We start from the raw sequence: 21938 nt of genomic DNA on the forward strand, positions 1-21938 counted from the left end.
GAACAATCAGAAATGGGTGTGTAAAAGTCAGCGGGGCAGATAGTTCTTTGCTGGCTGCTTGTCTGTTGTGGTGAAGCTGGACTTTGTGGATCCCTTCCTGAAGGGGAGGGAAAGTCACTGGAAGTAACTTATATGGATGTTCTAGTTTTTTTGTTGTGTGTGGGTTTTTTTGTTTTTTTTTTTTTTTTTTAATTCATCAGGATTGTAGTCAGTTTGCTGCTTTGAATTCAGTAGGAGGGGATATCTTGCTCTGAATCAGAGGCAATTCTTCAGTTGGTGGTGTAAAGCTGGACGAGTATCTGGCCCTTAGGGCTTGGGAGCTTGTGCAACACTTCTGGAGCATTCCAGTTTACCCAGTTCTCCTGAACAATCTTTTCAAAGACTATAACTTGTCTGGCTGATATATCTGGCAAAGGTGTATGGCTTAGTCTTTGCTGTGTGAGAAAAGTAAACAGGCTGTCTAATGAAATGCTCAAGCTACAGTGGATGCTGCTTCCGTGTCTTCCTCATGAGAAGTTATGGGATACAGTAACAGCATTGCTTATTGCCATTTGGGAGATGATAATAATTTATAACTCAGACTGTTATGAGGCTATAAAGCAGGGTGAATTGGGTGTTTGGAATTCAGCTTAGCAATAACCAAATATAATGTATTTATGGTAGGTGGCTTTCAACAAGGTAGAGAGAAACAAGTTGGCTTGTTATGCCTTTTGAAGGAAAATTATTGTACCATCAGGTCATTTATATAGTCACGATGGGATGACATAAATAGTTTAGAAGCTGCCAACAAAGCACTGTTTCCAAACAAAGCTCTTAACCTTTGGAAAATAACAATCAGTGACCAGCCAAATTGTCTTCAAAAGCAAACAAATAAACTCTGAGTCCTTTAGGATACTGGCAAATCTCCACATACCCTAGAATTGCTTATCTCCTCATTTCAATGTTTTTTTATAGAAAAGTACCACTACAATGACCATATCTGATTTTTTTGACAATGCAAGCCACAGGATGTCCTGAGCTGGCCAGTGTCTGAATGTAGAACATAACTTTTATGAAAAACTCTGTCACTGCTAAAACCTTCCACTAACAGTTTCCATTATACTTGGAAATAGGCTTAACATTTATTTGTTAACATTTGGATTCGGTTGTGATTTATTTTTATATAATTCTTGACATGGTTGGATATGTTTGTATCTTTGTGTAGCCTTTTTTATCAAATCTGTTTTCCATGAACTTCGATCCAGCTGTATATTCCTTTAATAAACCAAAATGACCGAGATCCTTTTGTCCTTCACTATTAATTGTTTTTCAATCTTAATCTTCCCTAAAGCACTTCTTCAAGCCCTTTTTAAGCTTTCATCAGACTTATTCAGCTGTGGATACCATACATTTCCATATTTTAGTGAGATAGAAAAGTCCTGTAAAAAATTTGTAGGGAGAAGTTAGGCCTGTAGAGGCAGGGAAAACTGACAGAAGTGGAGAAGGAACAGAAGGGTACTGTTTAGCATTTTGTTTCTTCAACTCCATGTAAAGGCTAGCAGCAAACCTGTGGCTGAGAGTGGTACTCACTTAAGACATTAATCATCTGTGCTTGCCTGTATGACCCAAGTACAGCTACGCTTACTCTCTGATTTGTGGTGGAATTGAGAAGGCCTCAGAGAATGAGGCCTTCACTAGAAGCCATCCCAACTGCATTATGACTTTTTTTAATACCACAGTTTTGGAAGTACTTGACTCATGGGAGTTGTGCTTTATGATGGCACTTCTGCTTATTTGTTATTTTTTTGAGATGCTCTGCTGGAGTTCAGGACTGCTTTTTTGGGTTGGATATGGATGAAAGAACATTGTTCTGATCACATCACTTTCCTCTGAAGGGAAGAAAAAACAACCTTACAAAATAAAAACAAAAGCGTGTTGGTATTTGCCCTCCATCTCCTGAACCCAGATGAGTTCAAGTCCTGACATGTATCAAACTCAACCCAGTGGTAAAGCTGCCAAGCATGAATTTATGAAGGAATACAACAGTTTTTGTCGCCTTAGAAGTGCTGTGACAATCTTGTGCCAAAACACTGTTGTTCTAATACAATTTGGAGATTTGACAGTGTCAAAGTACTCATAATTTCTCAGGAATATGTCTACAATGGGAGAAGAATGGCAATCCTGTGTGATAATCATTGAAAAGAAAAATGCTAAAATAATAGTTTCACAGATAACAGGCCCTCTTGCAGGAGTGCCTCTTGTTTTTTTTCAGGCTAAAGACTGGATTGAATGATATAATTCAATTTTACCCACTTCAATCTTCCATGATCTTCAGACTGTATTTCAATTGTTAGATTTTTTAATTTTTTTTAAAAGCTTCAAGCAAAACTCGTGCTTCTCCTTTCAGGCCAGCTATTAGCGCTTTTTGTTTAGGCATTTGTTTTCAGTTACTTTGCATGAATTCAAGCACTGATTCTGTATTCCTACTGCACATAAAGCCCATTAACTCAATGGAAATTTAGGACTGGGACCGCTAAGCTTATTTGAAAATAAAAAAAAGGAACATAAAATTTTCTGTTGACTCCTGCAACCTTACCTCAAACTCCCAAGAGCCGTAACATGTATTCTCTACAAATGTACAGGATGTGGTATGCTTCTTTCTCAAACTTTTGCCTAGGAAAACTGCTCTTAATTAAACTGGAACATACTCCAGGAACTTAATTTAAGCAATTAGTCCCACAGGACTGAGCTCAGGTGAACCGGTAAACACCTGTTTCAGCTACAAAAATGTTTCCACTGACTAATTAGTCCCTTTTTATGAGATGGAGGCAGTTTTCTCCTCCATTCTCCTGTTGTTTTCCTTCCATTTAAGAAGATGAGCGCCTTCGAGCCAGAAAGGTCGCAGCTTCCAGCGGGGAGGACCCTGAGGGGACACGGAGGCCCACCCTGGAAATCTCCACAAACCTCCTCGCGGTCCCCGCCGGGGCCGCTCCCGCGCTAGGAAAATGCGTGAGAAGCTTCGCCCCGACGCCAAGACAGCACCCCTCGGGACCTCCGGGGGCGAGAGGGCGAAGCGTGAGTAACGTTAAATTAAATTAAATTAAATTAAATAGCCGCCGGAGCATCGGGGGACGGGGGGTGTCGGTTCCCGCCGCTGACCAGCCCCGCGGCGGCGGGCGCCTCTTCTCGCGAGAGGAGGCGGCCGGCAACGGCAGGACGCGGCGGCAGCGGCCATGGAGGAGGAGGAGGAGGCGGCGGCGGGGACGGGCTCTGAGGCGTCCTTCTGCCTGCAGAGTATCCTTCCTCCTCCTCATCCTCCTCCTCGCCTGAGGCGGGGGGTGCGGGGGACCGTCTCCTCAGCGTGAGGGGTTGGGAGCGGGGGGGAAGGGGGGGAAAAGAAGCCCGCAAAGCCCAGCACCTTGTTGCTTGGTTCTGTGGGTTATTGCCCCTGGAGGCTAAAAAGCGGCAATGTGCGGTGGGTTTTGTTTATTCCCTGCAAAGGCAGTAGGGTCTTCCTCACTTCAGCGTGGTGTTTGTTTTCCTTGCTGATGGCAAGAGGCCTTCAGTGACCCGGAGGAAAAGCAGGGTCATTTAGTCCTCCCCTGCTGATGGGGCAGTGTAAGCAAAGAGTTAAAATTCTGAAATGAAAGACTATTGTCGCCTCTCTTGCGCTAGTTGGTGATCATGAAACTAAAATACGGAGGGGTGATGACTTGATACTTAGACGGTCCCAATATACTTCTGTAAAAGGGGCTCTAATTTCCCGGTGCCTGCCGCACAGAGTAACTGGCTAGATATTCGTGGTTTTGTTTAGTACTGTGTCTAAGCAACTTATAAAGATGATACAATAACCTAGACATAATTTTATTTCAAGTGGCTTTTAGAGGAAAAAAAAAATCGAGTTCTTCTCACAATTGAGTTGTATCAAATTATGTTAGGAGTTTATGGCTTTTAGTTGTGTAGTATTTGCTCAGACCATGCAAATTCTAGTTTTGTCATTAGATCAGACTAGCTCTTACCTATTGTTTAGTTGTGAGCTGCCAAATCAAGATCTTTCAGCTTTATTTTAGAGGCAAAAAAATCAGAGCCCAAGTGTTAGGCTCTACCAGTACTTTAGTTTTTACTGCCTTGCTAGTATTAAGATGTAAGCCAATATAAAAATTAAAAAGAAGTGGAAGTTGTCTTTTGCAAGCTTGTGCCTCAGTTTCTACCTTCCTGAAACTGCACAGCTGTTTTCACACCATGTGATATGCTTAAAAAAGCACTGCATCAGGACATCTGTTGGGACAAAAAAAAAAAGAAAGTGTTGGGAAAATACAGCAGTTCAAACAAACCAATTCCTGCATTTTATTGTGCACCTGAGTTTTGCAGAAAAGAAAAAAATCTGTATTTTTAGTATGTTAGTCTGTGCATGGTATTTACAATCATGTGTTAGTTTAGACCATAGTAGATCACAAGGACGGTCAGGTCAGTAGAAAATTCAGGAAAAAACCCACAGTGTTTGAAAGTATTTTACTTATCAAGGGTAGTGACCTTTCTATCTGCATTGAAAGGTATGATAAATGCAGAAAGAAGTAGTTGAGATGTTGGGGCAGGATTATTCAGAAGATAGCTCCAGAAAAAGCAGTCCCTGATCAAATCACTAGGCATGACGCGATGAATTGCTGGGGACAGTATTTATTTAAATATACTTTAAGTTGATAAATACTGTGATATAAAATAATGAAGAGGTTTAGGGATTTTAGAAACGTGTGCAGGTACTTGGTTCATATGTAGAATTACTACATATATATATAGAAATTGTCCCCTGCTTACTAAAAAAAACGTTGTACCCAAGTATTCACCCTATACAAACACAACCACACTTGTAAGACTCTCATTCTTTAAAGAGAGTATGTATAGTCAGCTAGCTAGCTAGCTAGTGCTAGGGTATCTTAACCTAATTTTAGAAAAGGGTTTTTTTAGAACTTTACCCTAACTAGTCAGCCAGTATTACTGTGTCTTTTATCTTGACTTGGCTGCTGTGAGCATCCTTCTTGCCTTTTCAAATAAAGGAAACCTATTCTTCCTGCTTTGCAGTCATGCCTTGCCATTCACTTTTTTGTGTGTAGTCAGCAACTCAGACGAGCTTTTCTCCCTCTGAGTTGAAGGAACATTGTCCAGGATCTGGGAGCTGTTTCCCTAGGACATGGTCAGATGCTGAGGCGAGGACCGAAGCGTTCCTGTTGTACCAGGGAGCAGGCAGGTAGCTGAGGGCACCCGAGTCCCTGGTCGTTACCTCAAGTCTGTTGGGTCAGCTCTTAAAAGTCATGTCTCGGCATGAGCTATTTTCATCTCTGTTCTCTTTGCTTACCTTGGTGGTCCAGCATACGGTCCTGCAGTACCATGCGGAGACAAGATGCGTTTGTTCAACTGCACAGTTTCTTTGCCCTCCCATTGAAGTCAGAAGAGTCAATCCAGATGTCTTCTGATAGAGAACAGATTTAGGCCGATTAAATCTAATAGTCTGGGGGTTTCTTCCTTTTTTTCCTCCCTTATGAAAGAAAGCATAGTAAACATTTTTTTTTTTTGGAGATGAACCTTGCAGAAGCATAGTTCAAGTTGTAGAATTAAATGTTCCAGAATCAGTCAAGGTAGAAAATGAAGCTTTTGCAGAGAAGTGACTTCAATTCAAGTCCTGTGTTCCACACCTGCAGTCTGTGATGCAGTAATTCGGGAAGTAAACTCAGGGGCATGAGTATTGCAGGCATTTGCTTTCGTGTACTAAGCCTAGATGGGACATTCTTAAGAAGTGTTCCTGCCAGTTTCCTATTTATGTATACAATTTTTATAGTAAGCATGTACTGTTATCATGCATTTGGAGGTATGCAGATGTGCTTCAACTTGATTACTGAAAATCATGCCTTTATTCACTCAGTAACTTCCCTAGTTATTTGTTTGTTTGTTTTGTTGTTCTTGTTTACAAGAGAAAATAATACCTCTAATTTTTTTAATCTCAAGCCTCTAAAAAACAAATGGTGATTATCCCTTCTTGGGACATGATCTTCAGCTGTTAGCCTTCCAGATGGTTACAATTTAACTGATAGTTTTGTTGATGCTGTCATGCTGGGGTCTTGAATGCAATGGTAGTTTTATATATATAAATATATATTTATATATATATATATATATTACTGTGAGATCTGTAGCAAAAGGCCTGGTTTTTAGGAGAATAATTCAGATTTGTGCAACTTGATGCAAACCTGGAAAATTATGTTTGTGGGTTTTTTTTTGTCTTTTTTTTTTTTTTTTTTGTGGTTTGTTTTTTCCCTCCCCTCTGTGTATGAAGTACTGAATTGCCAGCTTTTCTTTGGAAGTTAATTTCTGGTTTACTTACATGGGTCATTTTTAGGCTAACTGATTTTCTAGGGAAACTCACAACAGAACATCTTGCTCAAAAAAAACATTTGAATTATACTTTCATGAGATGTGAGGCTAGCGGATGAAAAAATGTTCATTTGGGTTACATTTTACACCACTTGTAGTTATTTTTAATTAAAGGTTTAAAGCACTTGAAGGATCTGTAGATAATTTCCAAATCAATTTTTACATTTTGAAAGTTCCTTATCTTTTTATTGTAGTTGTGTTGTAGTTATTAAGGCATTTGTATCACCTTCAGTAAATGGTCCTCTTGTGTTCAGTGTTTGATCTCACATGTTCATGTTTGAACTCACATGTCTGAATTTTATAAATATGCCATTCTCTGAGAGCATAAAGCTAGTTATTCTTACAAGCATAAAGTCTTTGGAAGTCTCAGTGCAGTAAAACCAGTATGAAACTTGATGATTGGGCAAGTGAGAGCAGAATTTAGCTAGTTTTTAATTCAGAACTGTGCTTAACTTGTAACTTGGACAGATATGATGAGGCAAATTTTAATGGTGTTTAAACCTGCTATAAAAACTTTGAATGTAAATTTTGTCTCTGTGTACGTAATTTTCACTGGAGCTGGGCTTGTTTGCCTAAAGGTTGAAAGAAGCCTCGGAAGTGTAAAGTCTTGTGTCAAAAAAAACAAGGGTGAAGGAGGTGATAGCAGATTTGTAGATGGTTATTTTAAGTTGGAACTCATCACGTTCATCAGCTGTTTCAGACTTAACAAAATCTGCAGAATTTACCATAACAGATGACTCTAAAGATGATTATCAGTATGAAGAGGTAATTTACTGAATTGATTATCTTCTGATATATGTGGTAGAGTATTCCTGTTTCATTCTTCTGTTTTACTTCATTGGTCACAAAAACATCCTAGGACATACGACATGAATCTCCTTTTATAAAGTGTGATGATGCTAGGCATATCTTTATTTTTCAAGAGACGATTTAGTGTCAGTTGATTTGTTATCTTTTATTTGAACGTTAAATACGTTTTTTTAAAGACAGGTATTTCTATTTAGATGTTTCAACTTATAATGAATATTTCAGTAATATAAATTCTATTTAAATATGGCAAAATATTATTTTAACAAGAGTGATATTAGTTTCAGTAGTTGTTCTGGGGGTTGAAATGGTTGTATTCTGAAAGAAAGATGTGTAAAGTATGTTGATATCTAACTTTAAATCCATGAATTTAGGTTCCAGCAGATGATGAATTTAGTCTTCAGGAAGATGATGAGGATCTGTCAAAGGCTTTGCAAGCCATTCAAGAACAGGCTGAAGATGCCCACATTTTAGTAAGAACTTCCTAAACATTCTACGACTCATTCTGTAATTCGTTTGGCATTAGTGGCTTAAAATGTACATATCATAATTTATTTTAATTATGAAATATTTGTGTGGAAAAGATTGTCTCTTATGTTTTAGAAGTTTCTAGGGGTAAAAAATGGAAAAGGCAACTTCTGTTTTCTGGGTTTCATCTTCCTTTAACTTTTGCTCATTTTAAGTTCCATAAACAACCTGATAGTGCAAAACCAGGTAACAAATATATAAATAGATTCTTTAAGATATATTAATGTTATTACAGTGTATTGGTATTTTAGGATTTGTTTCTTTAGCCGAGTAGACCGAATGAGAGTGTGATCCCTGACACAGTAAAGAAACTGCATCCCACAGAAGCTTGTATTTGAATACTTTGCTAAAAACGATTACTCATGTGCTGAAAATAAAGAATGGGCTGTTACACTATGTTAAATCAACATATTAATGAAATTATCAATCATCTCACATCATTAGTTTTTGACACTTCTTACATTTACAGTTTGATTTCAAACTGGTCATTTAATAGTTCAGGAGTTACACGATGGGATTGTTGTATTGCATTTTCTAAAATATGATTTACTTGAATTTACTTGTTTATAACAATCTAATGGAAAAGTGCTTTTCCTTACTGTTTTTAACATCACCGCTGTCTTGTAGCCTCATCAGTAAGCTCCAGTCATAGTACTTCTTCTGCAAAAGCAAATGATTAATAATGAAAAGATAAAATTATGTGATTATTAACATCACAATGGAAGAAAGTGTGCATTTTCTTCTGCATTAGTACATATCAACAGATCAGTTTGTATTTTAGATCAAACATTGAATGAAAATGGACAATACCGGAATTTTATGTGTTTTGAAACTGAATATGCCTGAGAATTAAGGGGAAGATGGTAGAAGGTTTTAAGACAGAATGTGCTTAAAGTTAACCAAGTAGTGGAAATTCTTAATGTTCTTTAGGGATAACTGAAGTTATGTCTGTTTTACTGTGTGAGTTGACATTCAAATAAAAAGTGAAACAAGGAAGAATATTTTCAATCTATTGATCTTTTGACAGTGCTATATTTAAATAATCTTTTTCCTTTTTATTGATTTGTTGAACTTTGAGTGGTAGGAAACAATATGCTAGTATCTATTTCATTTAATCAAAGTGAAGAAAGTGTTATCTTTCCTTAAAATGAAAGAACAACATGTGTGCATAAACACAAACTCTCTTTGATTTTGTGCTTATGGTAATAGATGTCTGCCTTCTGGCTTCTTGACTCGTTATTTGGGGGCCTCATTTTTTCCATAAAATTGAAACTGAAATAATGTTTTTCAGCCTTTAGACAGAAAGACATGAATAGAAAAATGTTTTAATACACTTGCTAGTTCCTTGACAGCTTTCATAACGATTTACTGTGTATTTTGTGAGGCTCAGTGACTAGATTGTTTGATGCTAATTCACTGGAAAAAACAAGTGCTGCAGCAAATGCTTTTGGTGGCCCAAGTTAGAAGCACTGTTTCCTGTAAATTAATATTGAATCAATATCCAAACTCTGAGCTAAGAAGTACAGTAGAAAGCTGTTGTCTTCACGTGATAAATAATTGGTATACTCTTTCAATTATTAGCTCCTAATCTTGGCTAAAATAGATTAAATTAGCTAACAACCGTATTCTGCAATCGCTGCTCTGATAAACAGTTCTAAGAGATTGTGTGTATTCGCTGTTCATAGTAACTTGTGTACCTAATCCCATATTAAAGATTCCATTTCAATACTAGACGCAAATCTTTTTGTTAAAGAAATTACATAGAGAAGGCACAGATGAAGTGAGCACCCCAAAATACTTAAGTGGTTTGCCAAATGCAGATGCTATAAATATCCACAGTTTCTAAATTGAGTAACTACAGTTTCTTTTATGCTCTGTTAAAAAGGTCAAGTATAACCAGGAAAATCTAAGAAAAATGCTTGTTTTCAAATTTCCTTCCAAAGTAATTAGCACTAATTACTAAATGAAGAAGAGCAAACATAAGCAAATGAGAGACGGTGCTATTCACGTTTAAAAAAATCAGTGTGTAGGATTTAAAGCTATGTTTTTACAGGGGATATGGAGACATATTTTCTTTTCTTCTGGTTCTCTGCATGTGTGTAGTGAAATCACTGGCTTTTAAGGATCTTGGTGAGGCTCCCTCAACAGTTACAGTTCATGTTTCAGTTCAGATCCCACCAAGGAAATGAGGGCGATGGAACTCTAGTCTCTAAATATTGTTTCCGCCTAGCCTGGTGGTGAAATGGCAGCTGAATCAAAATACAGCTGTGCTGGGCAGCACATGCCTGGGATAGTGGTGATTCTGCCCGCTGTTCCTGTTCTAGTCATCATTTGTCCTTTTCAGTCACAACTGATCATTTGTTTTCTGTTGTCCTTGTTTTGAGACATTGTAAAGTAATATAAATAATTTTTAAACACAAGTAACTGAATATTTTTGCATATGAATCTTCAGCTGGTAGGGACCCTAGGAAAATATATACAGAATTTCTGGAAAACCACACACACAAAAGAAAGTTGGCTGAAATACTTTCTTCAGTACTTACAATTATTACTCTTCCATTCCAGGATCTTTATTTTTGTAATATCCCGGATGATACTCTGAAGTCACGTTGCCCTTTGTTACCCTTATATTTTATCTGGGTTTGATTTATAATTTGTTTGATCATGTTAAAAATCTTTTAATTCCCTTTATTTTTCTTTTTTAGTTTAGTAGTAAGTTTTACAAGAACATCTCATTTAATTTTCCAGAGAAATTATTAATATATTTGGTGTTAATCTTTCTTAATTGGACAGAAATTTTTGTGAGTGTTGTGCAAGTCCTTAAGGTGAAGCTCTTAGCAATTATTTTATTTTACTGGCCATATTTGCAATCCTTACACTCAGAATGTTTTAAAGCTTTTAATTAAAAAATAAATATTTAACCAAGAAATACTTAACAAAGCAAATATTTTGCTTGTTTATTTTGATTTAATGGTCAGAATCCTTTAATAAGATGTTTTTGTCTGTATAGCTTCTCTAGGGTGTGTGTACCACGTTAATAGATTGTATCTTCCTCATTTCTAAATAGGTAAATATATAAAAAAAATTAGCTGTGCCATTCTGTGGGTAGTCATCCAAGGTTAAGATTAAAGAAAGTTGTTAGCCTAGTATCACTCACAAAGTCTGCGGAAGAGCTAGGAATTTAATTCTGGTTTCCTGAGGCCCTGTTCCAATACTGTGCCTGTTAGACTACATTCATTTTTCCCTGTATTGTTCCCTGCTCGAGCTTCGGTTCCTGAAATGATTCTCAGTGCTAGTATCTAGCTAATAAATTCTCTTCTGCACAGATGAAATGAATTCCTATCATATTTCCCGTTATTAAGGGAATCAAGCTGTGTCATTTCTTCTGAAGACCGGCTTTATAGATGTGTTTGGGAAACTACAGGCAACAATATTACACATTTGCCTCAGAATAAAGAAAGAAAAGAAGCAAGAAAAGGGATGCAGCTGCATGTCTGCAGATGTACTCTGGTTCTTGTATTACCACAATTAGAAGATAGACCTGTCCGATGTACTGTATCTGTAGTAATAAAATATGCTAACTATTACATTGCACTTGGCATATTGTATTATTCATAATACAGTGTTGCATGGCCTTGATCGTACATGTACAATTCTTCCTGTTTATATTAGGTAGATTGCTTGGATTAAACACAACATTATCTGTATTATACAAAATGGCTAGGATATTTTTCCAGTGTTTTTATTTTATCAAGAGAAACGCCTTTATCTCCAGGTAATTTATGCAGTCATGTTGATAGAGCTCCCACTAAGGACATGAATAAGCCATAAATGAATGGAGTTATCAAAAATCCCTGGCCTACAGATTCTTTTTTAAATGCATGGAGGAAATAATTTGCAGTCACAGCCTTTAACATGACTTGATGAATATCTCACTGGATTTTTTTTTTCCATTTTGTTACTATTGAAATGAAGAAAAGAAGGAAGGACGTGTGGAAGCTGTTTCTGCTTCTCATCTCTTTTCTGCAGTGGTGTGGGGGTTTTGTTGGATTTTTTTGTTGTTGTTTTATGTTGCTATGTTGCTTGATTTTGTTTGTTCTGTGTTTTTCTTTTCTTTTTTTTTTTTTTTTTTTTTTTAAACAATATGTGGCACAAGTTATCACAGAATCTGAGTTTCCTTCAAGTGATAGTTGTCAAGCCTGGGTTTGTTCTGTCATCCTCTCACCAGGAGGCAGGCGTGTGCAGTGCGGTACCTTGTCTTAGATAGTAGCCTGTATTGTCAGGCAGGTCCTTTGTAGCATTGTGCCCTCGTGGAGTTCCCAAATGAGGAGACCCTTGTATGGTAAGTTGCTATCATCTGAAGTCTGAATTCAGGCCACCTCTTTGGCTGCCAAGTTATTGCAGTCTCTCTTACCTGGGTATCTTTAAATGCATTTTGTAGGGTGGGGGGGGTAGTCTCAGACTGGGTCATATTTTCCTTTTTCATACCTCCTTGCATCTTGAAATCTCTAGGAAGCTGAATATCAAGCTGTGGGCTGAGTGGGCTGAATGGGGTTGGGTGAAGGAAGGAAATTTGCATTCCAACAGAAAGCTGTGAAAGGGATTTTTTTTTTTTTTTTTTTTTTTCCCCTCTGCAGTAGGATTGCTCTGTTTTGTTTTGATTCTGCTTTTAGCAACTGTGTTTGACCCATGAGATGATCTTATCTGAATAGCTGTCTATCCTGAGGGAGCTGGAGGAGCTGCCTGTGAAGCTTCGGTGTACCATCTGCATTCTGCTAGCACAGTGTTGTCTGGCAGCTTCATTCAGTGTCTGCATATGGATGTTGAGAAGAAAAGGGAGAATTGATCTTTGTGAGACTTCCTAAGAGGTCTGATGACGGAGATGCAGTTCTTCCAGGCTCTCCGTTACATGCATCGTTACAAAAAGAATATAAGGCATTTTACTGTCACCTTGAACTTCTGCATTTTTCATTAGATGAAGTACTGTTTTTTCTCATCAGTAGTTTTTTAAGATTGCCGAAGGGTGCAGGACTGTGAGAACTAACACTTTTCTCTCTGGTCAGTGGCAGAAGATCATCTATCAGTTTAAACAGTTTCAAGTCCATGTCAGATTATGGCAAGTTCAGAATACTTGCTTAAATTGGGTGATTTTTGAGCTACTTCTCTATAGCCCTTCACAGACCTTGACATTAGAAGGATCAGTGACTACAGATCTGATCAATCCAGCTGTACTTCAGCGGATCTGTGACTTTAGATGACTTCAGAAATAGAAGGTATAGTAATTACAGTTCTCTTGTAGGTTTAATAACAATTATCAAATTTTTATTTCAGGCTTTGCAATCAGTTCTGACTTCTGAGAAATCGGTATCTGAAATACCTGAAGCAATGGATGACTTCTTCTGCAATTTCCTCGTCAGATTGGGAATGTCCAGAACCCTTAACTGCTTCCAAACGGAATGGTAAAATATTTTAAGTCACCATGTTACTTTGAGAATTAGGAAGTAGATGCTCAGAATTCAGATGTTTCCAGTATTTCAGGACACATTTCCAGAAAACTCTACTGAGGGCAACTAATTCCTAAGTACATAGTGCTTTACCAAATAAATACATTCATGGTGAGAATGAGGATGCAAACTATTGTTTTAAGGACAGACTACCAAGGATGCTGACTCCAGCTACCTTTGGAAAGACTGTATGCATTTCACCCAACGCTAGACATTTATGAGCCTGAAGTGGTCGCCTCTTTTGTGACCACTGAAGAGAAATACTCAGTTTCAGGATGCAACTCATCTGAGTTGTTTAAGCCATCTCCTTTAAGATGATACAAATTTCAATACTTTTTTAAAGTATAGTCTGCTCTCCACTGACTACCAACAAAAACTAAATCCAGCTAGAGCGCAGAAGGCATCACTGGATCAAATTAGTACAATGCAAAATGATCAGCATTTCATTTCAGCAATGCTGAGAAATCTTGGGGTTTTGTTATTTTCTTGCTTTCCGGAACATGGGTGCCTGCTAAAAAACTGAGTATTTTGTAGTAGTCTGTAGTATTTGCACCTTAATTGTTTGGATGGGTTTGGGTATTCATCATAGCTACCTTACATTTTAAGTAGAATAATCAACATTTTTGGTACTTGGTAATTTTTGATACATCAGTCAAAATAATATGGTTGGTTTGGTGTTTTCCTTTTCAAGTGTAATTCATCTAGTAAACAGAAGAGTAAATTCTTGAGCTCTTGCTGTCTTCTTTTCCCCAGCTTTTATAGATTGCAGGGATTTTGTCCATACTTTGTGCAGAAGTTTAAACATGCAGCTTTGTCTATATTCCCCAATTCCTCCACTACTCTCTTCATATATGGAATCCCACAGGATGTATACTTTTAAAATATTGATTAAGAACGATGTGATAGGAATGCTGCAAAGCTTGAGGGGAGAGCTGAATTATTTTGGAGCAAAAGATGACACTTGTAATACTTTCAGTTACGAGCTTGCTTTGAATCTACAAGTTAACTTAGAAAGATTGTGAGAAATATAAACACCTCTTTTTGAATTATCTTGTAGTCTCTAAACGTGAGAGGTTCAGACTTTTTTTTAATAAGGTCTTTTGAAATTGTTTAGTTTGAAAATTAGTAAATTTGAAAAGTTAGAAACATCTTATTTTTCCCCTGCAAAAGCCTTGAAGCTTTTAAGTTTTCTTAGAAACATTCTCTAATGGAGAATCATTACTGTAATTTGCAAGGCTCTGGTCTTATTAGCATAGAGCTCACCAATTGGGTGTTGCCTTTGGAATTAATAATGATCCACTTTTTGATAGCATAACAATGCAACTTAAATGATTCCTTAGAGAAGGAGCGCTATAGTTCTGTAATCTTTTTCAACAAAAGAATTGATATGAATAGAATTAATTCTGAGGTTTAACAGGTTTTATACTAAAAGAGAATTAATACTAGACAGATATAAATAGTGACCTTTTTAAGAAGCTCCAGCTTTCTTTGAAGCACTTAGAGTCTGAATTCATACCAATGGCAAAATTCAAATTGCTTTTTAACAGAGCAAGTGCAGGTCTTAGCAGGTCCTATCTTGTAAATCCTTAGCTATACATACATTTTTTTTTCTCTATAAGTAATATTTTTAATTTCAGTAGCATTACAAATGAGCTCAGCATGTTAGGATCTAATCTTACTGTATTGAGACTTTTGCTGCTTTAATACCTTATTTCAAAATGTTTCATGTTGGTTTGAATTGGATAATTTACAATATTAATGAAAGTGAGAGCAGATTAGTGTACTCAGGCTCCTCATTATGTATTGGGACGACACTCTCGTTCTCATGCTGTGGTGATCAAGTACTAATGGAATTTAAAATGAGAAATTAATTAACGTAGAGAAAATTTATCAAAAGGCTTGCTTTGAAATAATTGTCTGTCTGAGATCTAAAGGTCACTTAAATTGGACCAAATTATCTGTGTTTATTTCAGAGTTTGAGAAAACATTCTGTTATTCTGTCCAGCTATATAAAAGTCCATAATTTGATTATGGCTTATTTTAATCCAAACCCACTCTTTTTCTGTGATGTAATTAATAATTTTATCACACTTGTAGTGATCTTTTTGCTTACATGTTTTTTTGCACATATACTTTTTTCTTCCAGTTATACTTTAAGGGACTTAAAATTAGACTTAAATTATTTTTAGAATATCTAATTTACCATTAAATTTTCTATTCCTTTGATATACAAGACTTTATATTGCTTTTGTTGCTTATTGAAGATACTTGATTGACAGCTTTGGAGTATGAAGTGCAAGGCCTGATCAACTGTAAATTCATGCATCTGACAGTCTATACCTCCTAATCCCAAAGAGCTCACTGCTGCTGGCAGCATGCTGAGAGTATGATGAGCAGATGAATTATTTGCTGTTCTCACATATGCGTGGAGCTATCACTGTGATTGGTTAGTACACTCGCTGGACTGGTAATCTCTGACTAAGTGTTCCTAGAGACCTGGCAGTGTTTCAGCTTGTGAGTAAAAGGAGAGCTGCAGACTAATTACAGAAACATGATTTGAAAATTCTTTTCTGTTTGATGTGGTTAAAATTATGAATACATTTACGTGACCAAGCACAGTTAAAAGCTATGTCTCTCTTGTGTATGCCTTGCAAAGGTTGCCTGGGTTGTGCATAACGGAGCATACACAACAATGCTACTATAACTTCTCTGAGCATAAAGGTTGACTTGTTACAAAAAAACTCCTTTTTGCAGAATCAAGAAAATGGATATAGGTTGTGAGCCTCCATGTCACACCTCCCTGAAGACAGTGGAAACAATTCACTTCGTTCAGGCAGATCTAAGTTTCCTCTGCTCTGTGTTCTGTTTGGCTTGGAAATCACATGGTCACGTTAATGTACGTTGTGCTTTGAGTTCATAAATCCTGAGAGAAATGAGGGTTATCAGTTCCAGGGCAGCATCACACTAAAACAGATCCGGTTTTTGGATTAGAACGGGTTCAGAACACAAATGAGGTAACCTTATGTTTTGATTTGCAAAAAGCCATGAGGACATACCTACTTTCTTGCCTACATAACAGGCATAAAATGATAATAGAAATGTTCCCCTTACATGCCATAGTAGATTGGGGGAGTACACTAGGGCAAGAAGGTGCTTTGTTCTGTGCTCATTTTTTTCTTGCCTTCTACTGAAACTGTTTAAGAGGTTATCAGTTGGAGTGATAATTTTCAGTAGCAAGTTCTTGTAAAAGCTAAAACTTGAAATTTTAATCCCCGAATGCATCTGTACGTGAGTTATCCCTTGGTAAAGGATTATCCTCAGCTACATATCAGATAGTTCATTGCAGGGCCTCTCTGCAACTTGATTCCTTTAGAACTTACAGAAACTTGAGTTCAGTGTAATGTATATACTAATAATATATTATTTGTAGTCAGTCTGCACTGGGCTTTGATCATAAAATCATAGTTGAGCATCTGTTCCGTATATTTCCAGATTCTTGGTTAATTTTAAACAGCTATTCAAAAATAGTAACTCAGTTGTTCTGAAGAGTTTAGAAAAATACCTGTGTGTGCATGGAACTAACTAATTTATTTTGCATCACAGTTCCCTTCTCTAATGGAAAGTGAGAACAGTAGCTATTTGGCAGTCGGCTAGGTGTGTAGGAATTCTGTAAGTTTTACAGGGTGATGAAAGATAATGAGATTTCACGACGCAATTCTGTTGTTTGGTTTTCTATTCCATTTCTGCTACATGCACAGAAAGCCTTCATTTTTAGTAGTGTTCTTAGACAAAGGCATAGTGAATTTATTGGCATTAATTGTATTTCATTAAAATTGTCTTTCAGACTTCTTAGCTCTGCTGGAGGCTAAGTTCATCAGTTATCCATCTCTGATGTCTTTGTTCAGAAATTTTACGGTTTTCATGAGGTACATCTGCAATGAGAAGTGCCCTCATTTGCAGTATTTCCAATAGGAACTGTACCTGCTTATCAGTCAATGTTTGTTTAAAAAAACCAAAAAACCTACTTTCTTAGTATTAAAGTCTGTTGCTACTGTAATTTAGTTAAGAAAACGAAGTGATGATAGAATGAATTTTGCTTTGGACATAGTCAGTTTAACTTTTCAAAAACCTTTCATCTACTGGTGGTGAATGTGACAGCTTAATTCATATGGATGGGCATTCCTACAAGTATCCACAGAGAGCAGGTAAGTAGCTGACCATGGGAAGTCATTTGGACATAAGAGTTTCTAACATTCTTAATTTTTTTGGAGGATGTTAAGTATAAGTTGCTTATCAAGTAAGAATCCCTTATTTTACAAACACCTTTTGTTTCTGCAACATGTTTTACTAATCTAGGAATGCTGTACTTACTGTCTTCAAGTTTCAAATCTGCTGTTTGTGTCCAAGTCCAGGAGACAGCATTTAGTATAATTTTAATCTCTCATTACTGCTATTCTTTTCATACTTCCTTATTACTTGGAAAAGAAGTAATGCACAGATTCAATATATTTTTTCACCTGAAAAGGCAAATAATGTTCATATTACTCTTTCTAGTGTGTTCCCACCCAGAACACCTTCCAGCAGCAGTCAGGATCAGCAGGGAAATAAGATTGTGAGGCTATAGTCTTTATCTTATATAAATAATTTATAGCTCCACTGAACCTGTGCTGAACTGATATCATGGACAGAGTAGTGCACAATGTCTTTGTCTTCAGAGCGAGTCTGTAAAAGTTCGTACCGACTGAAGATCTTGCTCTTCTGTCTTCCAGGACAGAAGCAGATGAAGAAATAGGTGTTTTATTCATATATGTACTGGATTCTGGAATCACCTCTGCAATGTCTGCTTCCACAGAAGCATCTTATGCTCGTATAAGTAGACTTGAATCTTGATGTCTTTTGAAATATATTGACAAATAGCGATAGCTTATAATGGTTCCTTGAACAAGCATGATGCTGCAAAAGCGCCTATTTTGTGTAGTGACAGTCACCTTTTTTAGATCAAGTTCAGCATTTATGAATCCTTTCTTGTATCACTGCTCTACCTCTTTGCATAGAAGTTGCTCTGTATTAAAATGCCTTTAAATTAAGCCTGAAATGAGTATGCCTACGTCTTCTCTGCTGCCTATTAAGAGTATTCTTACCTTTCACTGACATCCTACCAAAAGAGGTAGTTCTAACAGATACGAGACTGACTGAGTAGACTTTATTGCCAGGGGCTGTAGAGATTCCTAGGTTGTTACACAGCATTTCATGCTGCTCCAGACTCCCTTTACTTTTGAAAATGCAAGTTAGTCTGTAGAAGTATTTGACTAAAGCAGCCTTCAGGCTCTTACATCGTGGAATTGTGTTTTCCTAGGGGCTGTAAAACAGGTAAATATTGGTAAATATATTAAGGAGAGGACAGCATAAGTAAACAAGAAGGAATGAAGACATTTCCCTAGGTGAGCTCTGTATTCTATGTTGAAGATAACCTCAATGAACTATTCTATAAGCGATCTGCAGCTTTGTCATCTTATTAGAGCCCTCAAAAAAAAGAAAAAAAAAAAGATCTTGCATATATTTGAGCATATGAGATAAAACAGACTGTGAGTATATACAAATGTTATTTGAACAATTTTTCTTTTTTTTACTCTCATTTAAGTTATTTGGAAGAAAAGAAGGAAAAGAACAAATGTTTAAATTGAAGTACTGTGTTATACAGGATGTGTCTTTTGACTATTATGAACAGTAATACATTTTAGAATGAAAAGCAGTAAAATAGAACACAGTGCGGTGGGATAGTACTGTTGCTAATTATCATAAATGCCTTGAGATGCTAAATATATTTGTGATTCTGGTTTAGGTAAATGCTAGCATAAGAAGGGAGGCATCAGTAAAGTGAGGAAAAGGAGACATGGACTAAATATCTCTCTGTTTCTTTTCTACTAGGTATGAACTCATAGAGAGAGGTGTGTTCACAGCTGAAGATACTGGACTGGTTCCAGCTGCGTATACCCACAACCAGCAACTTGAGGCTGAGAATATGCGTTTGAGGAAAGATTTGGATAACTATAAACTTGCTGCAAAGTATGTTATTTGGTCTTAATGAAACTCATATGCAGTAGTAAATGGCCAGATAAAGTAAACCCAAGTATTTAATGGAATTAATAAGTTCTGTTTGTTATTCTGGCTGTACGTATTTTTACATCTAGGTGACATTTATAATTAAAATTCAGATTTCACTGAGCTTTATTAGGAACCTAAATCTTAATTTCTTTTATTTGTATTTACTGGGCTATAGAAAATAGTTTTCAATATCTAGTAATCACAAAAAATTAGTATGAATAATCATGAGAGTATAGTAAGTAGAACTAAAAAATAAATGGTTATGTGCATTTTTTTATTAAAATACAGTACTATAAATTACATCTACTACAAAACATCAACAGAGGAAAAAAATCACTCTACATTTATTCTTAATTTTTTTAATTGCAAAAAAATATGTCACTGTGGCCCTAGTGGTAAATGGTATGTCAGTGCAAATTGCCATCATTGAGTATACTCACGTACATTGCAGTAGCTGATTTCACAAGTCAGTTGTACTTTGGTCATAAGAGTTAAAGTATTTAGTCTATATAATGGAGAGATGCAGTAATGAACTACATGTAAGATAGCCTTTTCTGAAGAATGGTACGTCTGCACATGTGTGTGTTCACTGAGAATTTACCCTGAGACCTAATAATGCGCTCACTTCGGTTTTGCCAGTGCATAGTTTTAAAATATGGAGCTGTAAAAAAATATTAATTCCATCTCTTCGATTTTCCTCAAGATTGCCCAAGCTACTAATTTTCGTTTAGATTGTTCCTTTCTGTGAAAAATAGCTACTCAGATCTTAAATAATCATTGCTGCTGCTGATAATGATGATCAAATTATTTTCCAATGATAATGATTTATTACATTTTAAATTAATAAATTAATTTGCTGTAGTCTAATAGTTGAGTAAATAGCTTTAATAATCAAGTCAAATATTGTGTAGTCTAAATATACTGTTGCATTGGGAGATGGGCCATATAGAAAACATTCTTTTATTTTAATCTGCAGCTTCTTTGGACAATGGATAGGGATTGTATGTCTCATTGGAGTGGGAGGGTAAGAAGCAGTAATGCATATTAAAAGAAGGAAAGACAAAATTCTGAAATTTATTATTGTCAGTAGTAATTCTAACCAGGCTTTCCTTTCTTCCCCCCCACACCTTTTCTCTTTCTTTTTTCCCCCCCCTTGTATGAAGCAGAACATGTTCAATAAAATAACCTGAGTGGATTATGACTTGCTAAGGGTTTTCCTGGGTTTGTTGCATTGCTACAGGATTGTTTAAGAACATAAAGTTCAAAACCATGTCACCGTGGTCATGAATGAGTTGGGGTTTTCCCATAAGTATTCTTACATCCTCTATTGGGTGCCAGAAAATTTTTTTTATAGCAGATGCCTAGTTAAAAGGCTGAAAGATGACATGATAATGTGCAACAGGAAGAAAGCAGGGGAGGGAGAAGACATTGCCAATGTGCTAGGTTCTTACAGGCTATCTGTTAAATAAAACTCCCAATGCTCACTTCAGTGAACTGTGCTAAAAAAATAAATAAATCCATGAACTGAAACTGTGCCTAGCTTTTTCACATTCTAATGTTTGATGAAACCCAAAATCGCAATGCTGTGGTGGTAAACAAGTGAGTCATGTCACCTGTTTGGTATTCCAGAGAGGGCAGTGAGGTATAGGGCAATTCCAGGTTCACAAATTAGAAGTGGGTAAATTCTGTTCATTGGCGTTTACTGCACTTACTCTGTATGTACCTTGTTAAAACATTATTAAAATTAGTCCTTCTTTCTCCTCTTGCAGGAAGAGCTTTGTTTTCATAGTCTTTCCGCTAATGTTAGACTGGAGTATATGTAGATGTGAAATAGTTTGTCCTAATGTTTACTACTTAATTTTTCAACCTTTTTATTTCAAATAACTTTCAAAGTTTTCATTGATACTAATGTTAAAAGTTCAGCGCTTCTGTGACATTCGTACTACTTCTTTTGTTTGGAATAATTTATTAATTAAACCAGTACTGTTTTTGGAATAAAGGGTGAAATTGAGCATTTCTGCTGTATGTACCATGAGTTACAGTGTTCCTTTATGTCTTTTGGATCGCAATACTCTGTACTAAATCCTTTTACTGTAGTGACTGTTACCAGCATTTTTTCTTGTTCATACATTCAATAACTGGAGTCAGTATCCTTGCTATGATAAAGCAAATATTCTAGCAGGAGCCAAAATTACCTGGAGAACAATTTGAGTTTTCAAGTATAGAGAGAGAATTTACCAGCTTACACTGAAAAAAAAAAAAAAAAGTGTAAGAGCACTAAAAAAATGCTGATTTGACTGGTCAGAAACCAAGGATTTGTGAGCAAAGAAAGTTTCATATTCTGCTCTGTGGATTAGTCAGAAAACTTTAATTGTGAGATACAGTGCTGTGAAGTGTATTTCAAGTAAGCTTGTAATTACATTTGGTATTTCTCAGCTTGGTACTCTTGACAGCCATCTTGCAGAAAAGAGATGTTATTTGGGACTTAGGCAGTATGGGGGCCCAGGATAAATGACTGTAAACTGATTACCTCCTGCTCTAATGTTGTTTTGCAATTGGTGGAAGAGATTCAGTGTCTAGAATCTAGCT

General features: G+C 36.5%; 1 protein-coding gene across 5 annotated transcripts in view; it reads left to right on the forward strand.

Annotated features, from left to right (window-relative positions):
* The first annotated feature begins 3191 nt into the window (after positions 1-3191).
* SPAG16 (sperm associated antigen 16) overlaps positions 3192-21938 on the forward strand; it is a 421290-nt gene continuing 402543 nt past the window's right edge. For all 5 annotated transcript variants that reach the window (XM_033010723.2, XM_042783833.1, XM_042783830.1 and 2 more), the window contains exons 1-5: positions 3192-3273; positions 7124-7170; positions 7587-7685; positions 13072-13199; positions 19173-19310. In XM_033010723.2, the coding sequence (XP_032866614.2) occupies positions 3213-3273; positions 7124-7170; positions 7587-7685; positions 13072-13199; positions 19173-19310 (473 nt within the window). In that variant the 5' untranslated portion in view covers positions 3192-3212. The remainder of the gene's footprint in view (positions 3274-7123; positions 7171-7586; positions 7686-13071; positions 13200-19172; positions 19311-21938) is intronic.

The sequence above is a fragment of the Tyto alba genome, unplaced genomic scaffold, assembly GCF_018691265.1.
Source record: "Tyto alba isolate M040663 unplaced genomic scaffold, T.alba_DEE_v4.0 Super-Scaffold_7, whole genome shotgun sequence".
Lineage (NCBI taxonomy): Eukaryota > Metazoa > Chordata > Aves > Strigiformes > Tytonidae > Tyto > Tyto alba.